Source organism: Lagenorhynchus albirostris, chromosome 5 (genome assembly GCF_949774975.1).
Source record: "Lagenorhynchus albirostris chromosome 5, mLagAlb1.1, whole genome shotgun sequence".
In the NCBI taxonomy this organism is placed as follows: domain Eukaryota; kingdom Metazoa; phylum Chordata; class Mammalia; order Artiodactyla; family Delphinidae; genus Lagenorhynchus; species Lagenorhynchus albirostris.
The window spans coordinates 126,653,013-126,677,586 of NC_083099.1; the positions used below are offsets into that span (position 1 = coordinate 126,653,013).

Genomic DNA, 24,574 nt, shown 5'->3' on the forward strand with positions numbered 1-24,574 from the left:
TCTATGCTCCCCAGTTTCCTCATTTACAAAATGGAAACACCTTCTCAACAGGTTGTTGTGAGGATTAAATAAGAGACTCCATGTGAAAAGCTCAGCACGATGGCCAGTAGGAAATACTCAGTTACTCAGTAAATAGTCAGTTAATCCATCCACAAACACTTGCCACTTGCCACAATGTTGTTTACTGCATCACTGTTGACAACAGTGAAAAATGGAAACTAGGATGGTCCTATTTATGTTTGTAAAAGATGTCATTTGTATTTGTGCATATATGTTTATACATGTACAAAAAAGGACTGAAAGGAGAAAACATGCCAAAGTGTTACATTCGGGGAGAGGAGGAGACAGGGTTGTTTCTGTGTAAAATTTTTATTGTGTTATCCTTTAGAAAAAGGAAAAAGTAAACATCAGTATACATCTTAGGGAGAAAAAGACAAAAAGCACACACAAACATTACATAGAAAACTTTTATTTTAATTTACTATACATATCTAAATTTGAGGAAGTTACTAGGCAGATGCACTTTCCTCTGTAGGCTGAGTTTGATCTTCAGGTACCTGTAAAAACATAAATAGCTTTACTTTTCTAATAAACACTTTTAGTTTTACCCTTCACCCACCATTTAAAATCACTGCACAGCCTTTCTCTTATAATGACCCTGTCTTTGTCTTTCTCGTTCAATAGTAATTATTATAGAAAGTTAAGTAGAAAGAGAAGAAAACTTACAAGACCAAGTTCCCAATATAAATTACCAAGTACAACAATTCCATTAAAAATACAACCTGAGGCATATATCTAGGCTTCTCAAGATGGTCATTTTATTTTTCATCTATAAAATGAAATCATTAGTTTAAGAAAAATATCAGCAGTGCTGCAACAAGGTATTTTAAATCAATCTATTTTGTTGAAAAAAATCAATAATTCTACTTTGAATATAGTATAATACAGGTTTAGTAGAAACAGATATCTGTATGTTAATATTTCTATTATATGTCACTCAGACATAGCAAACAAACAGAGCTAAACTGTATCCCTCATCACCCCCAAAACCTGCCCTACTTCCTGCATTATCTATTTCAGTGAAGGGCTCTATCCAGGTGCCCAAGCCTGGCATGAGAGAATCCACAGTTCTCTTACCTGCATATTTAATCAACAGTCCTATCAGTCCCACCTAAGTAACTCTCACAGCCATTTTCACTGCCCTGCCGGAACTTCAGGATCTCATCATCTACTATGGCTTAAGTCACAGTTATCTTCCATGCTGCCCCCAGAATGAGCTTTTACACAGGAATAGTTTACCAATAGGTCACTTCCTTATTCAAATTCTCCAGTTACCTCCAATCACCTTCAGGAGGGGAATGCAAATTCCAAATCATGGAAGACAAGCCCCTCATATTCTATTTCCAACAAACTAATCTGGACTCATCACCCACCCTACGTGTGACTGTACATCCAGATTCATCTTACATTCACCACACACTCCATTCCTCCACACCTCTTAGGCGAGTAGCTTAAAACCAGCTTAAGAAACATCAACTCCTGGGAAGCTTCCTTAACCAACCCCTCCCAGCTTGGTGTGGGTCCTTCTCTTCTTTATGCCAGAGCCCCACATGTACACCTGAATTGTCTGCTTCTAAGTCTAGTTATCCTGTTCAAGTAACTTCCTTGAGGACAGCAAGAAGATTGTGTTCATTACTGTACCCACTGTTGCTGGCACATAACAAACATTCAATAAGTCTGTGTAGTTAAATCAATGAACCATATGTTTAACCTACTCCCTTTAGACGAGCAAACAAACAGTGGAAGAAGGAAACTGAACCAAAATAAATGTTGCAAAAACAGCTACTCACTGATTTCTACTAGATACTACTCTAGGTTTCTGTCTCTACTATTTTTCTACATTTCTTATAGACTCATTTTTTTCTCTAGTTTCTTAATCTAAAATGGACATTGTGACCAACCAAAGAGACAAAGTTACTCTCCCTATTCAAAAACACTTTCTTCTCATGAGAAAAAGAAAATTTATATCACCTTTACACAAAAACATTATAGCTAAGTGCCTAAATAGTGAATTCTATCTGTAAAGTCATTGATAAAGACTAGGTTTACACATCATCAGGCAAAATAATCAATAAAAATGTATTGGGTAAACCCCCGTATGCCGAGTGCTGTGTTCAAACTCTGGCATTACACATAGTATACACATTACACAACGAACCCTGAATGGGTTAACACAATGTAAATGTACCAGCAAAAATAATCAGAAAACAATATGAGGAGGGATACAATCAAGCAGAGATTGCAGAGATGGATATTTGTTCAGAGGTTACTCTGAGAATGTTACATGGAGAATGTAAGATTTGAACAAGGTCTTGCAGAATGAGTAGGATGTAAACAGACAGGAGGAGGATGGGAAACAGAGTCTAGACATAACTGTCATAAAGAAACAAACTTGAGCATAAGTTTGAGTTAACAATATGCAATACGTATTTGAAAGTTGCTAAGGGAGGAGATTTTACACCTTCTCACCATAAAAAAAAAGCTAACTCTCTGAGATCATGGATGTGTTAACTAACCTTATTGTGTTAAACATTTTGCGATATATAGATATAACAAATCATTACACAGTATATCTTAAAATTACACAATGCTGTATGGCAACTGTATTTCAATAACGCTGGAAAAAAATGAAGTGACAGAAGAAGGTAAACTAAAACAAAGAAACAAGAAAGTAAGTTTGATGTGTACTTGTAAGCTTGACTAGAGTGGAAACTTAGGGTAATGAGGAAGGGTTCATGAGGCCAGGTTACACAGGAGAGCTATCAGATAATGTAAGTAAAAAGTTAACACTTAGTCTCTGAAAGAGTGAACAGGGATGATCGTGGTCAAGAAATATAATCATTCCTATTTGTGAAATCCAGATGCTAGTGACACAGAATAAACGACAGTAGCACAAGTATTCAAATTTGGTTCTTCAGGACATTTGCATATTTAATATGTCAACTGTCGAGGCAGCTTTAACTCATATCTGGCAAATCTTTAAATGTTCATTAAGTTTACCAAAAAATTATCAAGACCTAATTAACACCATTACAACCATTAAGAACTACAACTACTATACAGTAATATTCTTATTTTTCTTCAAGTTCTACAATATCATTCCCATGATACTAACAAATAAAAATGAAAAGAATTGCCAAATAACAACTTTTCTCTTGCCAAAATACTAACAGGGTCAACAACCACAATACCGCTTTAGCTATTTAGACAACTAATTACTTTTTTCTTTCTTTCTCTTTTCTTTTTTCTTTATTATTTTGTTGTTGTGGTAGTAGTGGTTGCTTAATTTCAAGGAAAATTTCTTCATAGAAATGTACTCACCTGTTGTCAAAAACACCATTTTCCGAGACCTTTCCAATAGTTTATTCCATATCGTAAAATGTGCCTTGAGAAGAAAAGATTTACTATGAGTTATATAAAGCACAAAAGTTACAATAGAAGAGGCTGAGTCTTTACATAGGTTTTAAACAAAACAAATACATAAAAAGTTAGGCAGTACTAATGAGGCGAAGTGGTTCCAAAAGTGAGTTCAAGTAGGGAAAAAGGGTACATACTATACAGAGCAGCTGCTTTGTTTAGCATTTAAGAAAAGAAGACTTAAGGACTGAATATGCCATTCTTCCTCTTTGTCCTTCTTAATCATTACCACCGTAGAACACGTTCCTTCTAATGGGAAGCAAAAATCTGTCCCACTTTTCCACCCGTTCTTTTCTTAAATAGCCAATTCCAACATGCTAGTGGTCATTCTTCAAATCACAAGCAAGCACAAGGAAAGGTTCATTAAGAATCAACTGTGACGCAAGAGGGAGGGGATGTGGGGATATATGTGTACGTATAGCTGATTCACTTTGTTATACAGCAGAAACTAACACAACATTGTAAAACAATTATACTCCAATAAAGATGTTAAAAAAAAAAACAACTGTGACATCTCACACTGAAAGAGCAGACCTAGAGGATTTAGTAAATTACCCTAAAGAACAAGTAAAAACTAATGAAGACAACAGTAAAGTTATAGAACCACTTTCCTTAATTCTTAACAATCTTATGTAGCAGAGGATTATCAGAATGCATAAATGAAAAACGCAAGGTGCAAAACGACCACATCAATGTTACTAACTCAGTTGAAGGTGATACTGAGGGACATGGGTGGGTCAGGGACTATTTCAAACTGGATGAGCTGGTAAAATCTGTAATAAAAGGTAAAATTACTAAATATGTACATGCAAACCTTCTGGAGGAAGAGCAGCATGGTATGTTAAAGGGAAAACCATACCTGGCTCAGGCAGAATGAGCAGCGGGTGGGAGACTTTAAGGTGTGAGTGGAATATAACGGGTAACGGAGAAAGCGGTATGAGATGCAGTCAGAGAGAGAGAGGCAGGAGCCACACAACGTAGGGCTTTGTGAGACAGAGTGAAGGGCTGGCATTTGTTCATGAGAAGCCACTGGAACGTCTGGGGCGGAGGAACTGCATGATCTGATTTGTATATTAAAAGCTTCGTTTTGGCTACTCAGCAGAGAATGTGCTGTAGGGGGCAAGAATGAAAGCAAAGAAGGGGAGTGAAGAGAAAGAGCAACAGGGATGAGGGAAGCAGTAGTGGATGAGCTGCTATGCCGTGGATGCATTCGGAATATGTTTTAGGGTTAAGAGTTGAAAGGACTTGCTGGTGGATGGGATGTGGCATGGCTATGAGGGAAACAGAGAATCAAGGATTACCTCAAACAGCCGGCTAGACGACAGTATCATTCACTGAAATGGAAAAAGCTAGGAAAGGAAGGTGTGTGGAAAAAACATGTAAAGGACACGTATGGTAAAAACTAAAAAATGCTGATGAAAGGGATGAAAGAAGATTTAAATAAATGAAAAGATGTATTGTGTTCATAGATTGGAAGGCTCAATGCAGTAAAGACATCAATTCTCCCCAAACTGGTATACAGGTTTAAAAAAATTTCTATCAAAATCCCAGCAAAGGAGAACCATTGAAGATGGCGGAGAAGTAAGACGCGGAGATCACCTTCCTCCCCACAAATACATCAGAAATACATCTACATGTGGAACAACTCCTACAGAACACCTACTGAATGCTGGCAGAAGACCTCAGACTTCCCAAAAGACAAGAAACTCCCCACGTACCGGGGTAGGGCAAAAGAAAAAAGAAAATCACAGCAAGATTTATTGATAGAAAAAAGATTACCCTAAAGTTAAATGGAAAGGCAATGGATCTAGAATAGCTAAAACAATTTTTATAACAAATAATAACATGGGAGGAATTATTCTACCTCATTTTAAGACCTATTAAAGCTACAGTAATCAAGATTGTGTGATATCTGGAAGAGAGACACATAAATCAATGGAACACAATTGAGAACCCAGAAATAGACCCACACATATACGACCACTGATTTTTAACAACAGTACAAAAGCAACTCAACAAAGGAAGGATAGCCTTTTCAACAAATGGTACTGGAGAAATTTGACAAGTATAGGGAAAAAGAAAACAAGGAACCTCATCCTAAATCTCACACCTTATACAAAATTTAACTCAAAATAAACTACAAACTTAAATATAAAACTTTTAGGAAGAACAATAGGGGAGAATCTTTGGGATCTAGGGCTGGGCATTTAATTCTTAGAATTGACACCAAAAGTATGATCCATAAAGGGAAAAACTGATAACCGGACTTCATCAAAATTAAAAACTGCTACCTGTAAAAACCTGTTAAGAGGATGAAAAGACAAGCTACAGACAGAAAGAAAATATTTGCAAACTACATATCTAGCAAAGAACTAGTATCCAGAATATCAAAAAAAAAAAAAAACTCTCAAAACAACAGTAAAAAAGCAAACAATCCAATTAGAATGTGGGCAAAAGAGAAAAACAGACATTTCATCAAAAAAAGATACAGATGGCAAGTAAGCCCATGAAAAGATGTTCAACATAACTGGCCAGTAGGGAAATGCAAATTAAAATTAAATAAGAAACCACTACAAACCCATCAGAATAGCTAAAATAAAAATTACTGACAACATCAAGTGCTGACAAGGATTAGAAAAACTGATTATTCACACACTGCTGGTGGGAACAGAAACTGGAACTTAGCTTTGGTAGTTTCTAAAAAAACTAAACATGCCCCTGCCATATGACCCAGCAATTGCACTCCTGGGCATTTATCCCAAAGAAATGAAAACATTTATTCACAAAAACCTACACACCAATGTTTACTGCAGCTTTATTCAGAATAGCTTTATTCAAAGTAGCCAGAAGCAACCCAAATATCCTTTAACAAGTGAACGGCTAAACAAACTGGGGTATAGCCACACCAAGGAATACCACTCAGCAATTAAAAGGAACAAACAATTTTTTTTTCTGTTTGTTTTGTTTTGTTTTGTTTTTAATTTATTTATTTATTTTTATTTTTGGCTGCCTTGGGTCTTTGTTGCTGCACATGGGCGTTCTCTAGCTGTGGTGAGCAGGGGCCACTCTTCGTTGCAGTGCGCGTGCTTCTCATTGGGTGGCTTCTCTTGTTGCAGAGCACAGGCTCTAGGTGCACGAGCTTCAGTAGCTGTGGCACTCGGGCTCCGTAGTTGTGGCTCGTGGGATCTAGAGTGCAGGCTCAGTAGTTGTGGCGCATGGGCTTAGTTGCTCCGCGGCATGTGGGATCTTCCCAGACCAGGGATCGAACCTGTGTCCCTTGCACTGGCAGGCGGATTCTTAACCACTGTGCCACCAGGGAAGCCCAACAGGAACAAACTATTGATATATTGATACATGCAACAATTTAGATGAATCTCCAGAGAATTACACTGAGTGAAAAAACCCAATCCCAAAAGATCACAATAGTGAATGATCCCATTCATATGACATTCTTGAAATGACAAAATTATAGAAATGGAGAACAAATGAGAAGTTACCAGAAGCAAGGAGGTGGGGGCGGAGCAGAGGGGAGTGGGTGTGAGTGGCTGTGGCTATCAAAGGCCAACATGAGGGATCCTTGTGAAGGAATTGCTCTGTATCTTCACTGTATCAATGTCCATACTCTGGCTGTGATAGTGTGCTATAGTTTTGCAAGATGTTACCATTGGAAAAACTGGGTAGAGGCACTTGGGATCTCTCTGTATTATTTCTTAGGACTGCATATAAATCTACAATTATCTCAAAATCAGAACTTTAATTAAAAAATAGAAGCATTAGCAAGGGGTGGGAGTAATATGGAAAATGATATGGAATAGGTCCTCAAAATAGATTAGGGAAAAGAACGTGCCAAATGTTAAGGCCAAAAGGCACCCCTGAAGGTCCTATCAATATGTGCTCCGTTACCCCTCACTGCACCCTCCTCTATACTAATTTGAAGTATTAAAAATACTATCTCGGACTTCCCTGGTGGCGCAGTCGTTAAGAATCCGCCTGCCAATGCAGGAGACACAGGTTCGAGACCTGGTCCAGGAAGGTCCCACATGTCACGGAGCAACTAAGCCCGTGTGCCACAACTACTGAGCCTGCGCTCTAGAGCCCACGAGCCACAACGACTGAGCCCACCTGCCACAACTACTGAAGTCCGTGCACCTAGAGCCCGTGCTCCACAGCGAGAGAGGCCACCGTAATGAGAAGCCCACACACCACAACAAAGAGTAGCCTCCGCTCGCCACAACTAGAGAAAGCCCACGCGCAGCAACGAAGACCCAATGCAGGCAAGAATAAATAAATAAATAAATGTATAAAAAAAAGAAAAACTATCTCAATTTGACTTAATTTTTTCAACTAATACTTCTTTTGTAAATTATCTGTTTACATCCTGGGTAAAATTATTTTTAATCATAAACCCAAGTTGACAAAATATTAGTGTTACACAACTTAATGAAAATTAAAATCTATGTCCTTCAAATTGGTATAAAATCAAGACCAGAATCACACCCACACCCAAACTGAATGACCTGAAACTTTAAGCTTTACTTACTCTTAAGTGCACAGGTAAAGAGAGACCCTGGAATCTTCGTACAAGACTCGACTGGGTGGCTTGAAGATTATGAACCGCTGACACTTCGTACTGGAAACAAATACTTGTTCTTGGAATAAGAGGGCCCTCACTCACATCAATGAAGTCACCAAATCTGATTTGATTTAAAAAATAAACAAATAAAACCTCAAAATCAAATCACTTACAATAGTTAAAAAAAATCTATTCATTCTTTTTGCCACTACATCCCTAATCAAGAACAATCTATGTGGATCAATTCCATCTCTAATAGCCCCCGACACAAGAATCTCAAGTGATGAGACTAAAATTTTAGAAATTAAAATCAATGAATCCGGGCTTCCTTGGTGGCACAGTGGTTGAGAGTCCGCCTGCCAATGCAGGGGACACGGGTTCGTGCCCCGGTCCGGGAAGATCCCACATGCCACAGAACGGCTGGGCCCGTGAGCCATGGCCGCTGAGCCTGCACGTCCGGAGCCTGTGCTCCGCAACGGAAGAGGCCACAACAGTGAGAGGCCCGCGTACCACAAAAAAAAAAAAAAAAAAAAAAAAAAATGAATCCTTTTCTTACTTAGCATTAATATAATTTTAAAGATTTTTAAATATTTTTTTAATTAATTATTTGGCTGCTTTGGGTCTCTGTTGCTGCGTACAGGCTTTCTCTAGTTGCGGCGAGCAGGGCTACTCTTCATTGCAGTGAGCGGTTTTCTCACTGCGGTGGCTTCTTCTGTTGTGGAGCACAGGCTCTAGGTGCACGGGCTTCAGTAGTTGTGGCTTGTGGGCTCTAGAGCACAGGCTCAGTAGTTGTGGCACACGGGCTTAGTTGCTCCACGGCATGTGGGATCTTCCTGAACCAGGGCTGGAACCTGTGTCCCCTGCATTGGCAGGCAGATTCTTAACCACTGCACCACCAAGGAAGTCCCTTAAAGATTTTTAAGATCACTGAACACATCATGCTATCAAGTGGATCCAATGTCTAAAACTGATATCCTATCACCTTATAACAACTAACTGCAACAGAGTTTAGAATTTAGCATGTAAGACAGCTTCCTAGAGGAAAAAATTTAAATCTGAGTCAAGAAAACATTAAGTTGAGAAAACAGATACAGGCCGTGAAGCCACTTTTGCATAATGCATTCTTACCTCTCTCATTCCAGCATCAGAAAGCACACTGTGATATAACTTCCTTATATGTAACGTAAGTAGTAACTAATTAGGCAGTATTCATGTTTCTATATACATATGAATCATGTTCATTTCATAACAATGAGTATTTTGCCCAATTTCAAAATTAACTCTAAAAATTACATTTTCTTACAATGGTTTCCAACTCTTTCAGAAATAGAAATAACAAACAATAAAATGAGGAACAGAAACCACAACTGTTCCTGAAAATGACTTAAAGCTTCCAATTACACCACAGCAAAAAATTGAACAAAGCAGTAAAAAGTAAGGTAATAAGACCAACAAATTAAGGTACAAATCTTTTCCAGTCATACACCAGTCAGGTAACAATAAAACTAAACCTTCCTATAAATTAGCATAGCAGTCAATTTTTATATGTTTACTTACCTGTGTAGCTTGACTATTCTCTCAGGGTTCTGAGATGACTTCTCTTCTATGAAATCTAATTTGTACCTAAAAAGCAGCAAAGAAACAAATGTTTTAATCCTAAATGTACAAAAAGGTGTTTAAAGCCACTTCCCTTTCTCTTCCTCTTCAGCCGTAATTTTTGCAAGAGGGGTTTACACTTGGAGCCTCCCCTTCCTCACTTCCCATTCACACCTCACTTCCTTCAATCTGGCCACAGCTTCACAACTCCACCAAACTGTTCTCCTTGGTGCCAACCTAATGGACACTCTTTAGTCCTTATTTCCACTGCTCACCTCCACTTCTCAAAGTGTTCTTTTCCACCGGCTTCTGTGGCATTCCCTACTGCTTGTTATTTTAACTCTCTGGTCACCCTTCTCTTTCCCTGCCCTTCAAGGGTTCTGTCCATAAACTCTTTTCACTCTAAGCATCCTCTCTGGGCTAGCTCCTTGATTTGCACAGTTTTAATTACTACTTATGTGTTTATACCTTCTACACCTCTGCTTCCAATCCACATACCTCTTCTGAGCCCCAAACTGTATATCCAAAACACTCCAGACATCCACCAGGGTGTCTACAAGCATCTTACACTCCCAAGTTCTCAAACTGAACAAAAACTTACCCTCTCTTTTCTCACCAAATTTATTCTTATTCCTGAATTCCCTAGTTTAATAAATGACACCACCAACTACCCGCAGCTCCAAGTGAAAAACTTCAGAGATTTCCTTGATTCCTGTTTCTCCCACCACATTCCCTCCATCCAATTCATTACCAAGTCACATCAATTCTACTGCCTAAATGTCTCTCAAATCCACTAGGGTCTGTCAGTATAATGAATAGTACAGATGGAACTGCACAGCCCAGGTTCAAATCATGACCTTACCACTTACTATTAAGAGCCTTGCCTATTTACCCCAGAATGCTAAACAAACATTACACATGTGTGGCAAGGTTGGGAAGCGTCAGTTTGTGCAAAAACATCCGCTTACTGCCACACCCCTTCTTCCAGAGCCCTGATGATTACTGAGGGAGCCAATTCCCTTGAATACTTGTTCCTCTTGACCCACTTCTAAGAGAAACTCCTGTCCCCTGGGAGGCAAAACCACTGAAAGTTCCCCCTACAGGAGAAAGGCCCCATCACTGATCCACCTTCAACCTCCAAAATTCTGTCTCCTCAAACTTGCCCCTAGATGATCTCCCACCTCCCTTTACACATTCACCTAAAGTTACCAAAGTCCTACAAGCCTCTCCTAGACTTTGACAGTTGAGTGGGAGGCAAGGGAAATCTCAGTGTAACATGAAATGAAAGTTTAGAGTACGCTGCCCAATATAGTAGCTATGGAGCACGTAAATGTAATTAGTCCTAATTGAAATGTGCCTTAAGTGTGAAATACACACCAGATTCTGAAGACTTAGTATGAAAAGAGAATTATAAAATATTGTTTTTAGTATCAATCACATGTTGAAATGTTTCACATACATTGTTTAAATAAAACTGTTTTACTAAAATTAACTTCACCTTTATTCTGAATTTTTTTTAATATAGCTAACTAATAAATTTAGTTATATAGATGACTCACATTATATTTCTATTGGACAACACAGCCCTAGAATTTTGGTGGGGGAGGTGACTTGATAAATTCTGATAATTTCAGGAATTTTCTTATAGAATTAATGGTAATTTAGTTGTAAAGAATAATTTGTACTCCAGTTCAGTATATTCCTACTGCTTTCTAAGTACACTGGTTCCAAAATATGCTAAATGTTATAAACTAGCCCCATGAGAATCTGTGCCTCATTTTATAAATAGCTAAAGAAATTCCAAACTATTTACCTTTAACAATTTGCAGGTGCACATTTTGGCTTCAGAATCTAGTATCTATATGATTTTTTGCAATGCAGGTATTCCTTTCTAATTAATTCTAATTTTAATTTGTTTAACATTAAAATTTAGTTTATGTTCTCACAATTAGTAGAAGATAAATTGGAAGTTTTCTGAGTGAAAAAGGGAATTGAGAAGGCAGGCAGGATTTAACATGTTGGCGAAGAAAATCTATCAAATGGTTAATTCCCATGCAGAAGACTAAGATCTGTGTGAACGTTTTACTTCAGCTGTTAGCTGCCTCCGAACAGCTGGTATTTTCTGTCTTACCCTTTTCATCTGAAGAGTGGAAAGATGGGAAGGAAAGGTTGCCAAATGCAACAGTTTAAATAAATTTAAGTTTAAATTCAAAATAATACAATTTCTTAACGTAGGCTACCACTTCACAATGGAAGGAAAAAAGGGAAACATATTGCTATGGTGATATAAAGAAAAGGACTAGCCAAAGAAAAAGAGAAGTAAGACAAAGTAAGAAAATTATCAAAGGTGTGGCAGGGGCACTTCTTCTCAGTGAAATAATGAGATGAACAAAAGCAAATAGGCTGGTGCAGAAAAGAGATCCCAGAGCTAAAAAGTAAAAAGTGTGCTACATAAATACATCAAATATGAAAGTTATTAAGAGCTGAATTTTCTTCATTACATACAACTTTGGGAGGTTTAATTTTGTTTAAAAGGAAGCCAACACTTACTTATTGTGTTGAAATATTTCTAACGCCACTTTTGCTTCAACTTCCAGAGTTTCAAATGGAAGATCCTTATAAATTAAAGTACGAGCATCTTTGGTGAAGGAACATAGGTTCTCCTTAAAAATGAAAGCATTAACCTTTTGTAACAATTTACTTAAAAACATTTCCCTATAAGGCAGATAAAACTGTATGCTTAATATTATAAGTCCAACTACAACAAAAAGCAAATTTGCTAGGAAAGAAAGCATTAATTTGCAACAATTAAATACTGGAACCACAAAATGTACAATTAGCAATTTCTCCCAATTCTACAAACTACAAAACTTGTAATTAAATAGCCGCCTGTATTAGAAATATTATGGATAATCCCACAAAGAAATTTTAATAAACATTTCATTCAAATTATACAGCCCTATAAATGTTTATTAAAATGATGGTGCAACAAGTAGAAATACTAATAAGTAAATGGTAAGATACAAAAATTTGTTTATACTATGAGTATAAAACTAAGCTTTTTAAATAAAGGCATGAGGAAAAAATTATTATTTATGTGATTCAGAAACTTTCACTAGGAAATGTAATGTCATCGTTGGCCATGTCCAAAATATAGCATAAATCCAATATTAGAAATTTCTGTTTAATGAAAATGTCAATTTCACACAATTAAAATGATTAATAATACACATTAACAATGTTTATGAGTTTAATAAAAACTATAAATAAAAACTATAGTTTTCACACTATAAATCATAACTAATACAGAAAAGATCAAGCACTATTATGCAAATAATTTTTGCAATAAAATTCTTTCCATAAACTTCCTAATAGACTCTTTTGAATGAAATGACTCTTCTCCATTCTTAAATGGACAATTTTCTGTATAATCAATGCACATTCATGGTTTAATATAGCTGTTACTTGACTGTAACTTTCCCCCACTTTCTAAACCCCATGGTGCCTGCAATTAACTAGCACATTTCTTTTTTAAAGTTTTATCTTTAAAAAAGGAAAAGGAGGCAGCAAGTTTCATACATAATGAGACTTAAATTTTCATCTCCTTAGTTTTTACTTAACTCCCCCAATGAATTAAGAATCTTGACAGACTTGAAAAAAAAAGAAATTATATTGCCACAAGTCCACAGATCATGAAGAAACCATTCCAACCTCTCCCCTCACGCCCCCATCTCTCCCAATATCTCTCTTCCCTCCCTTTCTCTCTCTTTTTTCCTTCCTGTTTCCCTCCTCTCTCTCTCGATATTAAGCAGTAACGGCAGGATTACACAAGAAATAACTGTCAAAGCCAGCATTTAAATCTGGATCTTCCCTGACTCCAAAAATTTTTTTTTCAGGTGTCATTTGTGATTTCCTTTTTTTTTTCCCCCACATCTTTATTGGAGTATAAATGCTTTACAATGGTGTGTTAGTTTCTGCTGTATAACAAAGTGAATCAGCTATACATATACATATATCCCCATATCCCCTCCCTCTTGAGCCTCCCTGCCACCCTCCCTATCCCACCCCTCTAGGTCATCACAAAGCACCGAGCTGATCTCCCTGTGCTATGCGGCTGCTTCCCACTAGCTATCTAGCTTACGTTTGGTAGTGTATATATGTCAGTGCCACTCTCTCACTTCGTCCCAGCTTGCCCTCCCACCCCCAACCTCCTGTGCCCTCAAGTTAGTTTTCTATGTCTGCATCTTTATTCCTGCCCTGCCACTAGGTTCATCAGTACGGCTTTTTAAAATTCCATATATATGCATTAGCATACAGTATTTGTTTTTCTCTTTCTGACTTACTTCACTCTGCATGACAGATTCCAGGTCCATCCACCTCACTACAATAACTCAATTTTGTTTCTTTTTATGGCTGAGTAATATTCCATTGTATATATGTGTCACATCTTCTTTATCCATTCATCTGTCGATGGACATTTAGGTTGTTTCCATGTCCTGGCTATTTTAAATAGTGCTGCAATGAACATTGTGGTACATGTGTCTTTTTGAATTATGGTTTTCTCAGGGTATATGACCAGTAGTGGGATTGCTGGGTCATATGGTAGTTCTATTTTTAGTTTTTTAAGGAACCTCCATAATGTTCTCCATAGTGGCTGTATCAATTTACATTCCCACCAGCAGTGCAGGAGGGTTCCCTTTTCTCTGCACCCTCTCCAGCATTTATTGTTTGTAGATTTTTTGATGATGGCCATTCTGACTGGTGTGAGGTGATACCTCATTGTGGTTTTGATTTGCATTTCTCTAATGATTGGTGATGTTGAGCATCTTTCCATGCATTTGCTGGTTGACTCCAAAATTTTTGCTTTTAGAAATTACAATATTTCACTAAATCCAAGATGCACCACTAAGAAAAAACATTACCAGTTATAATCATAAGATGCTATCTACTGTAAGTCACATTTGCTCTAGAGAATTACACTGAGTGAAAAAAGTCAATCCCAAAAGATTACATACTGAACGATTTCATTTACATAACATTCTTGAAATGACAAAACTATACAAATAGAGAACAGATTAGTGGTTGCCACAGTTTAAGGATGGGGGGGGCGGATGGAGACTAAAGAGAAACATGGGTAATTTTGGCAGTGATAGAAATGTTCCTGGCTGTATCAGTGTCAATATGCTGGTTGTGATATGGTATTATGGTTTTGCAAGATAATACCATTGGGGAAACTGAGTAAAAAGAACATGGAATCTCTATGTATTATTCCTTAAACTCCATGTGTATCTATAATTTTCTTCAACTAAAAACAGTTTAATTTAAAAAAGTTATAGAAACAAACAAAAGACACATTTGTTTTCAGAGATATTAAAATGTGAAAAAAATGTACATAGCGGAATTGATAAACTGGTATGCTACACTGCCTCCCCTCTTCTGATCTCCAGACTTCCAATCTGTAGGACATACAGTTTTGCTTAATTAAGAATTAGGCATTTGTCTGTTCTCCCCAATCATAACTAAGCCTCTAGGCTTGACTTTTGCAAGCCATCAGCATCCTCTACCTACACAGCACCTGATCTAGATTCACTCTGTTAACCAGGCTCCTGCTGCTACCCGAGTCCCAGACCCACAAGGAGCACCCTCCTTATGAAGGCAGACCATTCCAGAAGAGGCTAGTTTGCTGCTATTTAGTTTGCTGCTACTTCGGTTACCTTTGTCAAAGCCCGATATTTTAATTCACCCCTCCCCCACTCGCAATGTAACCCTTGGTGATAGGAAGATCTCAGGATGCAATAGGCTTAAAATGGCTTAGGGCAGTGGTTTTCAAATTGTGCTCTGAAGATCCAAGGAGGTAAGGCTCCAGGCCCCTCGCCCCCGCATCAACCAAGATAGTTAAGCTTCTATATTTTATTCTGGGTACCATGCTGTTGTGAATACCCTCAATCATATACATCTGTCTTAAATACACTAAAAAGCAACAATAAAGATTGACTGATTCTTTTAATATCCTCGACATGCAGTACCATTCAACAATAGTAACACAGGACTCGTTCTAACAAAGAAAGGCACAGACTCTAAAATTAATACTCCAAAGAGTAGACTTACTTTTGTTGGCATCCACTCATCAAGTCTCTTATCCAAAACTACATCATAGCAGAAGGCTCCAGTGATTACTGTAAATCCAACCAAAATAAAAAGCAAAGTCAAATCTGTTAGGGTAGAAAGTTACTAATTTGCAACAAATGAATATTTAGACCATAAAATGAAGCGTCAACAATCTCTCCCAACACTACAAATTATAAAATTGTCACCATTATTCCAGCTGCTTGTCAGAGCTATACCAACTTTCCCCCCACCATAAAACTAACTCACCTTTTTGTTAACCCAACATCACCAGTATTTTTTAACCATTCACATTTTCTTCAGGAATATTACCACCATAGAGATCTCAAATATTAGTTACTAGATATAAAAATTCCTAAAGAGTAAGATATTTAATAAGTAGATGAATAACTAAATGGACATGAAATGTTTAATTTCTTTTTTAATATCTTCTAAATTTCTTCATTTTTTGTTGTTTTGTTTTGCTTAGAATCATTTATCGCCAAATCAAATATTTTTTGGTATATAAACTTCCACCTTTTTAAAAAAAAAATACAATTGTGATCCTACTACACATACTGTTGCAAAATCCTAGTTTTAGGAAAACTACAAAGAATGTGAACTGTTCCACCTCCCCAAAATGGTATTCCTCTCCAGTGTCAGGGTCATTTCTGGTGAAATGGTACCACCTAAACACAGTTTTCTACAGAAGTCTATTTATACTCATATCTCCTCCTCACATTCTGTTTGGAAATAAGTACTTAAAATGCTAAGAAATAAATACTGACACAATATAATTACATGAAATTCACATTCAAAAGAAACATTCTCCTCTAATTCTATTATGTTAATAACTGACCGCCAGTAATTAAATAAAATGGATTCTTTTACCATTATAAATAGAAGGTATATATGACAGTAATAGGATGGATTTTGTTACCCATAATAAGTGGAATGTATGTATGATGGTAATTTATATTAGACTAAATTAGAACTGAACTCTATACAACAAAAATATGTACCAAAATATTCAAAGATTACAGAAAGTGTCTGTGTGTCTATATACACATATATATATATATGTGTATATAGACACACACACACACATATATATGTTTATTTATTTATTTATATGTGTACATCACCTGGAACTTCTGGAGCTCTGACCAAACTGACCACATATTCATCTTTGAATGCCCTCTCTATCACACAGCCCATAATCATGGCACAAGAACGCCAATAAGCCTAGAAAAATAAAATGCACACAAACATAATAAACACAAGATTTACTAACATTTCTTTAATATAAAATTTAGGTTGACTTTTGACTTAGGAACCATTTCTCAAATATCTGTCCATCCTCCACATTTAGCAATGGTTACCATCAGACCATGACATGACCACCACCAAGCAAAACCCACAAAAGAATGAAGCACCAACTTCATGTGGTTAGCAATGTTTGTATAAGATACCAGACACTATAATGTTTATCAACCAATAAATAGTTTTACTATTGGTAGTAATTTTACTTTTAACCCAGTATAAAGTTAACTTGTTAACAAACTTGTGCTAAAGTAAAATAAATATATTAAAATATACCTGTTTATAACATACATAAATATGGAGGGATAACCCAACTTTTTTTTTTCCATCTTTATTGGAATATAATTGCTTTATAATGGAAGCCAACTTTTAAGAATTACTTATAGGCTTCCCTGGTGGCGCAGTGGTTAAGAATCCCTCTGCCAATGCAGGGGACATGGGTTCAAGCCCTGGTCCAGGAAGATCCCACATGCCACGGAGCAACTAAGCCCATGCGCCACAACTACTGAGCTGGTGCTCTAAAGCCCACGAGCCACAACTACTGAGCCCACGTGCCACAACTACTGAAGCCCGTGCGTCTAGAGCCCGTGCTCCATAACAAGAGAAGCCACCGCAATGAGAAGCCCACGCACTGCAACAAAGAGTAGCCCCCGCTTGCTGCAGCTAGAGAAAGCCCGCACATGGCAACAAAGACCCAATGCAGCCAAAAATAAACAAATAAAAATAAAATAATAGGGCTTCCCCGGTGGCGCAGTGGTTGAGAGTCCGCCTGCCGATGCAGGGGACACGGATTCGTGCCCCGTTCCGGGAAGATCCCACATGCCGCGGAGCGGCTGGGCTCGTGAGCCATGGCCGCTGAGCCTGCGCGTCCGGAGCCTGTGCTCCGCAATGGGGGAGGCCACAACAGTGAGAGGCCCGCGTACCACAAAAAATAAATAAATAAATAAATAAAATTTAAAAAAAGAATTATTTATGACTCCTATCCTATACCTAACATCACATATCACTTAGGTTATTCATATTTATAACAAAGTAACCTCACTATTAACTGGGCTTCCATCTCACTAGCATTTTGATCCATGGACATGCCCAATATGGGTATCCATGCAATGACCTTCCCAGAGCCATAAAGAGAAATGTAAGTCCTACACCATCTTAAGCTCTGTACTGGCACTACTATAACTAGGCACTTGGCTTTCCTAAGCTCTTCTCCGTATCTGAGGACAAGAGTGGGCTCATTTGGTTGCACATGGCAGAGACTGCTCCAGAATGTGTTCTACACAACCACACAAATATACTAAAAATAAATGCAAACCCAGGCCTTGAAGGCCAGTAGCAAAATGCACTTCTTCATCTATCTGACTTGACTGTTTTTAATGTCTGGTGAACTCCAGGGTCAATGCCTAGGTGCAAATCCAGGCTCAGCCACTTAGCAAACTGGTAACCTTGGTCAGGCTACAACACCTCTCTTTGCCTCAGTTTATTTATCTGTAGAAAGGAGATAACAGCACCTTTTATGGGAATTTTTTTTAAAGAGGATTAAATGAGTTAATACCTGTGAATCACTAAAACAGTGCCTGATATACAATAAATGTTCAATGTTAGCTACTACTATTATCATGTCTACCATTTCCTTCTTTAAGTATTTCATTTCAACAAATATTTATTAAATACCTACTGTATGTAAGTCAAGGACAAGATCTAATAAGGGACATGATCCCTGTCTTCACAGAGCCAAGAATCCAGTACATTCAACAGTTCGTATTACAAGGGAAAATCAAACTACTGTATCTAGAGACACTAGCCGCATGTTGTGAGGCCCGGAAGAAAAGAGGGATTCATTCTGACAAGAAGAAACTGAGAAGGTTCCACAGAGCATATGGCATTTTAATTGAACTATAACAGATAAACAGGGTTTTAATAGGGAGGAAAGAAAATACTCGAAGAGCATCAACAAAAGCAAGGAGGATAACACAACAGAAACCATTAGTGACCAAGTCCTCCAGTGTGGCTGGAGCAAAGACGCAGTGGAAAGATGCCGTGGAAGGTGAAGCTCAAAAGGCAGGCGAGAGTGAGAAAAGTGTCCACGCAGAGCTGGGAAAGTTATATGAACGGTTACCAGGTAGACAAGTTCTTTAGGAATAAGTGACATCATCCTTACATCATTTAATAAAACTCTTGCAGGACTATTAAGGAAGACTTTCAGATTAAAAAAGGGGGGTGGGGGCTTCCCTGGTGGCGCAGTGGTTGAGAGTCCGCCTGCCGATGCAGGGGACACGGGTTTGTGCCCCGGTCCGGGAAGATCACACATGCCACGGAGCGGCTAGGCCCCTAAGCCATGGCCGTTGAGCCTGCGCATCCGGAGCCTGTGCTCCGCAACAGGAGAGGCCACAACAGTGAGGCCCGCGTACCGCAGGAAAAAAAAAAAAGGGGGTGGGGTGGGTGGGAGAGTTAAAAAGTTATTGAAATAATCCAGCAAAGATGGTGAAAGACAAGAATGAAATTACTGCAATATACAGGGTGATTAATAAAAGCAAGCTGAACAAAGATATGAATGTCATTTAGTTTTCTCAAACCAAAATACAGAGACATTAATGCCACTGAGGATTTTTGAACTATGAACATGCCTAATCTACCAAGTAAAACCCTGATTATCTAGTACAGTACAACATTTGACCTTGGCCAGATTTGTACATTTCAAACTCCATAGGAAACAGATTTTAATTTAAAAAAAGACTAGGAAAAAAACTGGGGGGAGGGGTACAAAAGAACATAGAGGCAGAAATACCTTATTGACTTCTCCCGGATCATCATCTTTGAAAGTAAGAAATTTAATTTCACATGACTTGGTCAAAGGCTTATACATGTCCCAAGGCTGTCCGTCCACAAGAGCCAGAATGGACTTCCTGCAGTACCACTCACTTAAATCTAGGAATTTAAAACAGATTGAAGATCTAACTCTAACAAAACCCAAGTGAAAACTTACATGTTTAAGCACTACGTTAAGAAATAAAACAACAGAAAGGCAAGATTCTGCAAGCTGTCCTTTTTGGGGAGAAAAAAAAGATTTGTAGCCAATGAAAAAATGATTCCCAACACATCCAATGTATTGCTAATTATTAATGAAATTACCCAAACAAAAATCATTAAGGCTAAGTCTAACTTGAAATTAATCTGTTGATTATTAAGTAATAAAATAGTTTTCCAAGAGCTACCCTTAAATATTCAGAGAGCAGCATCGTGGATATATTTGGCTATATGCACACACAACTTAGAAGGGAAAATATATAAATATACATCCCAGTAAGTCTGTTCTAGATGGGTTTGGGGTCTTGCTCCCAAACCATCTTTACTTCCCTAACATAGACTCTTCAAGTTAAATACCATAGTTACCAGTTTTTATTCAATAATTATCAGTATGAATTCACACATAAACCAATCGCTCTGGTCTGTTATATGACTCCAGAATGCAACTCCAACTCTGATTAGATGTTTTTTGAGTAGCCAGCTATTCACAGAAGTGGTCAAACCACAGGTCTAAATAAGTTCCATAAGGCGGGGATCATGCCTATTTCTGCTCACTCGCCAGTATAGCTAGAGACTAGCATCAGGCCTGAAATACACTAGGTACTCAATAAAATTTATTGAATGACTGACGGTATGAGTGACAAGCAAGTCTGAGGGCAGTGGTCATGCTAAGAGTGGTTCAGAGGCTTCATCTCTACATGTGATGTGTGTAAAACTCCTGAGCCTGAGCTTTGTCTTAGCCTCCTCTGTATTCCTAATGCCTATCCTACAGCAGAGGTTCAATACATGCTTGCCAAACACGTAAGCAATTATAAGTACTAATTCAAGTGCCAAAGTAAAGGAAGATTGAGAGTACACACTCGGCAGGTCAGCTTAAGCTTTTAACTAAAGTTAATTACTTAAATGGAATCATTACTGAGTTTTCCAAAAATCTGAACAATGCAGCCAATCATATATGAGCGAGCATGTAGGTGTACATATCTACTTTTTGTTCTTTTGGAATTTAAACGTTACCAGTTCTATCAAAGCTACTACAAAAGCATTTTGATCGAAAATAACATAGAGGCCTTGTTCCCTTCATTTCCACACCAAATCACACACAGGGCCTTGTTTCCTCCCTTAAGATATGAACACAACAAATATTTTTACCCCAATCACATTCACCCCATGCACTCACACATTTACTACATGTACATGTAAATGTAAACAAAGACACAACACACAGAGGCAAGTGGTGAGCAGATAAAAGACTTAAGTTAGGCTATAAAGAGCAGGAAAGGAAAAGAAGGCCAAAAACAGCTGATCATCTGAGGCCAGGGCAGTCCCTCCACCCCAAAATCCTTTAATGGGACTCACATGGTGACTGCTCCCATTACACCACAGTGTGTCTAAAAGAGGCAAGCACACTAGTAGCAATGCTTTCAGGTCTGCCTCCTGCAGGAAACAATGACAGCCCTCTAAACTCAGCCAGATTCCAGCAAGTCCCAGGACAACCTATGCGTTACAGCACCAACCTTTCAAGACCCACAGTGCCCTCAACTGCTAAGCCTGCAGTGAACACTCAGTAAGATGCTAGATAAAGGAGAACTTCCGAGAACTTCAGGGAGCAATTACAGCATCTTGTCTCCTCTGTACCGGTTCTTCTCCTGATTTATGCAAAATCTTCAAAATGGTACCCTGATTCGTTACTTACGCATGGCACAGCTATAAGGAGTTGAGATGTTTTTATTCATGACAAAGACAGTGCCAGGGTCAAATTTCCCAACGTGCTTAACTTCAATCTTCTCAGTTCGGGGAGTTAATGATAGCTGCCTGTTTTTCTCTTTGTTAAAGAGATCATTCTGCATTTCTGTCAGTTCGGTCGGTGACAGTTGAGAAGCAGGTGATGTCGCTATAAATCCTGTGCAGAAGTTACAATAAATGTGAATACTGACCAAAAAAATAATATATTGCCCCACCCTGTTCCCCTCCCGTATCACCATCCTCCAACAAGGAAAGAATAGGAGGCAAGGGAACTTTAAACGCTGTTCACCAAAATGAGTTCAGAAGTAAACTTAAACCCCTTTCTAATATTAATAATTAAAACGCCCACGGAAAAGAACTGCAGCCTGCCCTGATCCGCGCCTTTACTTCAAGTTTGCTTTTTCACCATCAGATCGCCACTTCCCACCAGTTTCCTAGGTCGTATTCCAATCTGGGCTTTACAATAAGGGGCAAAAAGTAACCAGGAAGTGGAGTCAAAACCAGACCAGTCATTGGAAACGTGAGCAAAACTGTCGCTTTGAAAAGGCCTTGAGGACAAGAAAGCTCCACGAGACTGCAGGTCCCACACCAAAACTCTCCATATGTAGAGAGAGAAATGCTAAGCTTATTTTCCAAACCCCAAATCAGAGGATTTGGCAAGGCATGTACGAGTCCAATGGAAAAATAAGGACACGTTTGCACCGGGACGTGGTCTCCCTCCCAGGGGCACCCCAAGCTCCTCCCGCGGCCCCGCCCCTGCCCTCCCCGTCCCTCTCGCGTCCCGAGATATGTACCCCAAGGCTGGGAAGGGGCGGCCAACACAGCAGGGACTCAAAAGACCCTCCTCGGCCTCCAACCCCGCGGGACCCCCCAGGACCCGCCTCGGGCCCAATCGGGGCAGACACCATCCTCTAAGCCTCCCTCCCTGACCCTATGGCCGCTAAAACTCACTCCAGCTGGCCCCGCCGCCGGGGGCGGCCCGCCAGAGCCGCAAGCCCCAGACTCCCACAGCCATTGCCTCCTCCGCGGCGCTAGGAACCTCCGCGCGCAAGTCCTTCTCCGTCTTCTTCCCCGGAAACTCCGAGCGCGCACCCCAGGTTCCGTCGGACAGTTTTGTTCCGGGCCGGGCTGTCGGGCGGCATCCGCCACCAGGGGGCGCGCTCGCGCCTCGCTGATAGTCGCTGGATGTCTGGAGTCCAGAGCCCGGCTTGTTCCCGGCACGCGCAGGATGACCCGGAGGTCCTCGGCCCCACGGCGCCCGGTCGGCCACCCGGTGGGCTCTGCAGGGGGACAAGCGTCTCCTTTGGAGCCGCAGAGCCCGACACGCGTCGTCACCCTCCGCGGGTTCGATTCCCCGCCTGCTGAGCAAAACCCTTGTTTCTCTCAAAGTATGTTTCTGGGGAGAAAAACAGAAAAGCTGACTTCTGTTTACTCTTACTTTCGTGGTCAGCCCGGCCGGCCACGTCGATGGCATCTTCAAGCTCTTGGCTTAACTCTCGGTTTTGCAAGGGTGAGTTCTTAGGGTAGCTGGAGTGGGTCTGCGCCCGGCTTCTCCATTTATTTAGCCGTAGTAATATGGACCTCAAAACGTGTCCTGTTGACGTTGGAGGGAACTTCGTAATCCGTAGAGCATTTTACAAATTATCTAGATTAATTTATATACTATATAGAGAGCACGTTAAAAGAATCCCATGTTAAAGGGTGGAATTTTTGTCTCTTGTTCACTGATGGATCCCAAGCACCCAGAATGCAGCGTGGCACACAGTAGGTGCTCAATATGTATTTGTTGAACGACTGAATGCCTTTGCATTCAGCGCAGTGTCTGATTCCTTTGTCCGACTAGGATGTTGCTGATATTGAAGTAAGCATCCCAGAGGTTTAGTATGGAAATGCTCTTATTCAAAGTTGTTTACTGCTATAGCTTTATTTAAATCGTGTAAATTGACAAATTCAGCTCAAGGCCTTTCCCTACTCTGCTCCTTGACTTGCAATTGAAAGACACCACCACCAGGTGGCAATACTGGCTAAGGAACAGATGGGCACCGTGAGACTTACCTCCTGCCGCGAAATTGGGGAACCGTGGTCCAGAGGCACAATCTTAGTTATAAGATAAGTACTGGGGATGTAACGTACAACATGATGACTATAATCAACAATGCTATATGGTGTATTAGAAAGTTGCTAAAAGAGGAAATTCTAAAAGTTCTCATCACAAGGAAAAAGTATTTTGTTTTCGTAACTTTATGAGGTGATGGATGTTAACTAAACTTATTGTGGTAATCATTTTGCAATATATACATATGTCAAATCATTATGCTGTACACCTTAAACAGAGTTGTACAATATTTATAAAACTGCAAGAAAAAAAGAAGACTCTGTGCTTGTTAGATCTGTCACCTTGACCCAAATTGTACATTAGCAATAACTGCACAGGGAAAGTATAATTATCGTCACTTTTTTTTTTTTTTTTTCGGTTCGCGGGCCTCTCACTGCTGTGGCCTCTCCCATTGTGGAGCACAGGCTTAGCGGCCATGGCTCACAGGCCCAGCCGCTCCGCGGCATGTGGGATCCTCCCGTACCGGGGCACGAACCCGTGTCCCCTGCATCGGCAGGCGGACTCTCAACCACTGCGCCACCAGGGAAGCCCTATCTTCACTTTTTAAATAAGGAATGTAAGTAAGTGTCCGAACTTGGATTTAAACCCAGTCTGCATTTTACCAGACCACCTCT

General features: G+C 39.3%; 1 protein-coding gene across 3 annotated transcripts; it reads right to left on the reverse strand.

Moving 5' to 3' along the window:
• Nucleotides 1-453: 453 nt before the first annotated feature.
• On the reverse strand, nucleotides 454-22,950 carry MRPL39 (mitochondrial ribosomal protein L39). 3 transcript variants are annotated; one of them, XM_060150788.1, is made up of 10 exons: nucleotides 22,796-22,950; nucleotides 21,795-22,001; nucleotides 19,863-20,002; nucleotides 16,897-16,996; nucleotides 15,755-15,822; nucleotides 12,197-12,309; nucleotides 9,608-9,673; nucleotides 8,018-8,171; nucleotides 3,382-3,445; nucleotides 454-557 (listed from the first exon to the last, which is right to left on the reverse strand). In XM_060150788.1, exons 1-10 carry the CDS (start codon nucleotides 22,857-22,859, stop codon nucleotides 550-552), a joined length of 984 nt encoding a protein of 327 aa, XP_060006771.1. In that variant the 5' UTR covers nucleotides 22,860-22,950; the 3' UTR covers nucleotides 454-549. The 3 variants fall into 3 exon arrangements, with proteins under 3 accessions (XP_060006771.1, XP_060006772.1, XP_060006770.1); XM_060150789.1 differs by lacking the exon at nucleotides 22,796-22,950 and adding an exon at nucleotides 22,639-22,772; XM_060150787.1 differs by lacking the exon at nucleotides 454-557 and having other exon boundaries at nucleotides 3,257-3,445.
• Nucleotides 22,951-24,574: the final 1,624 nt, after the last annotated feature.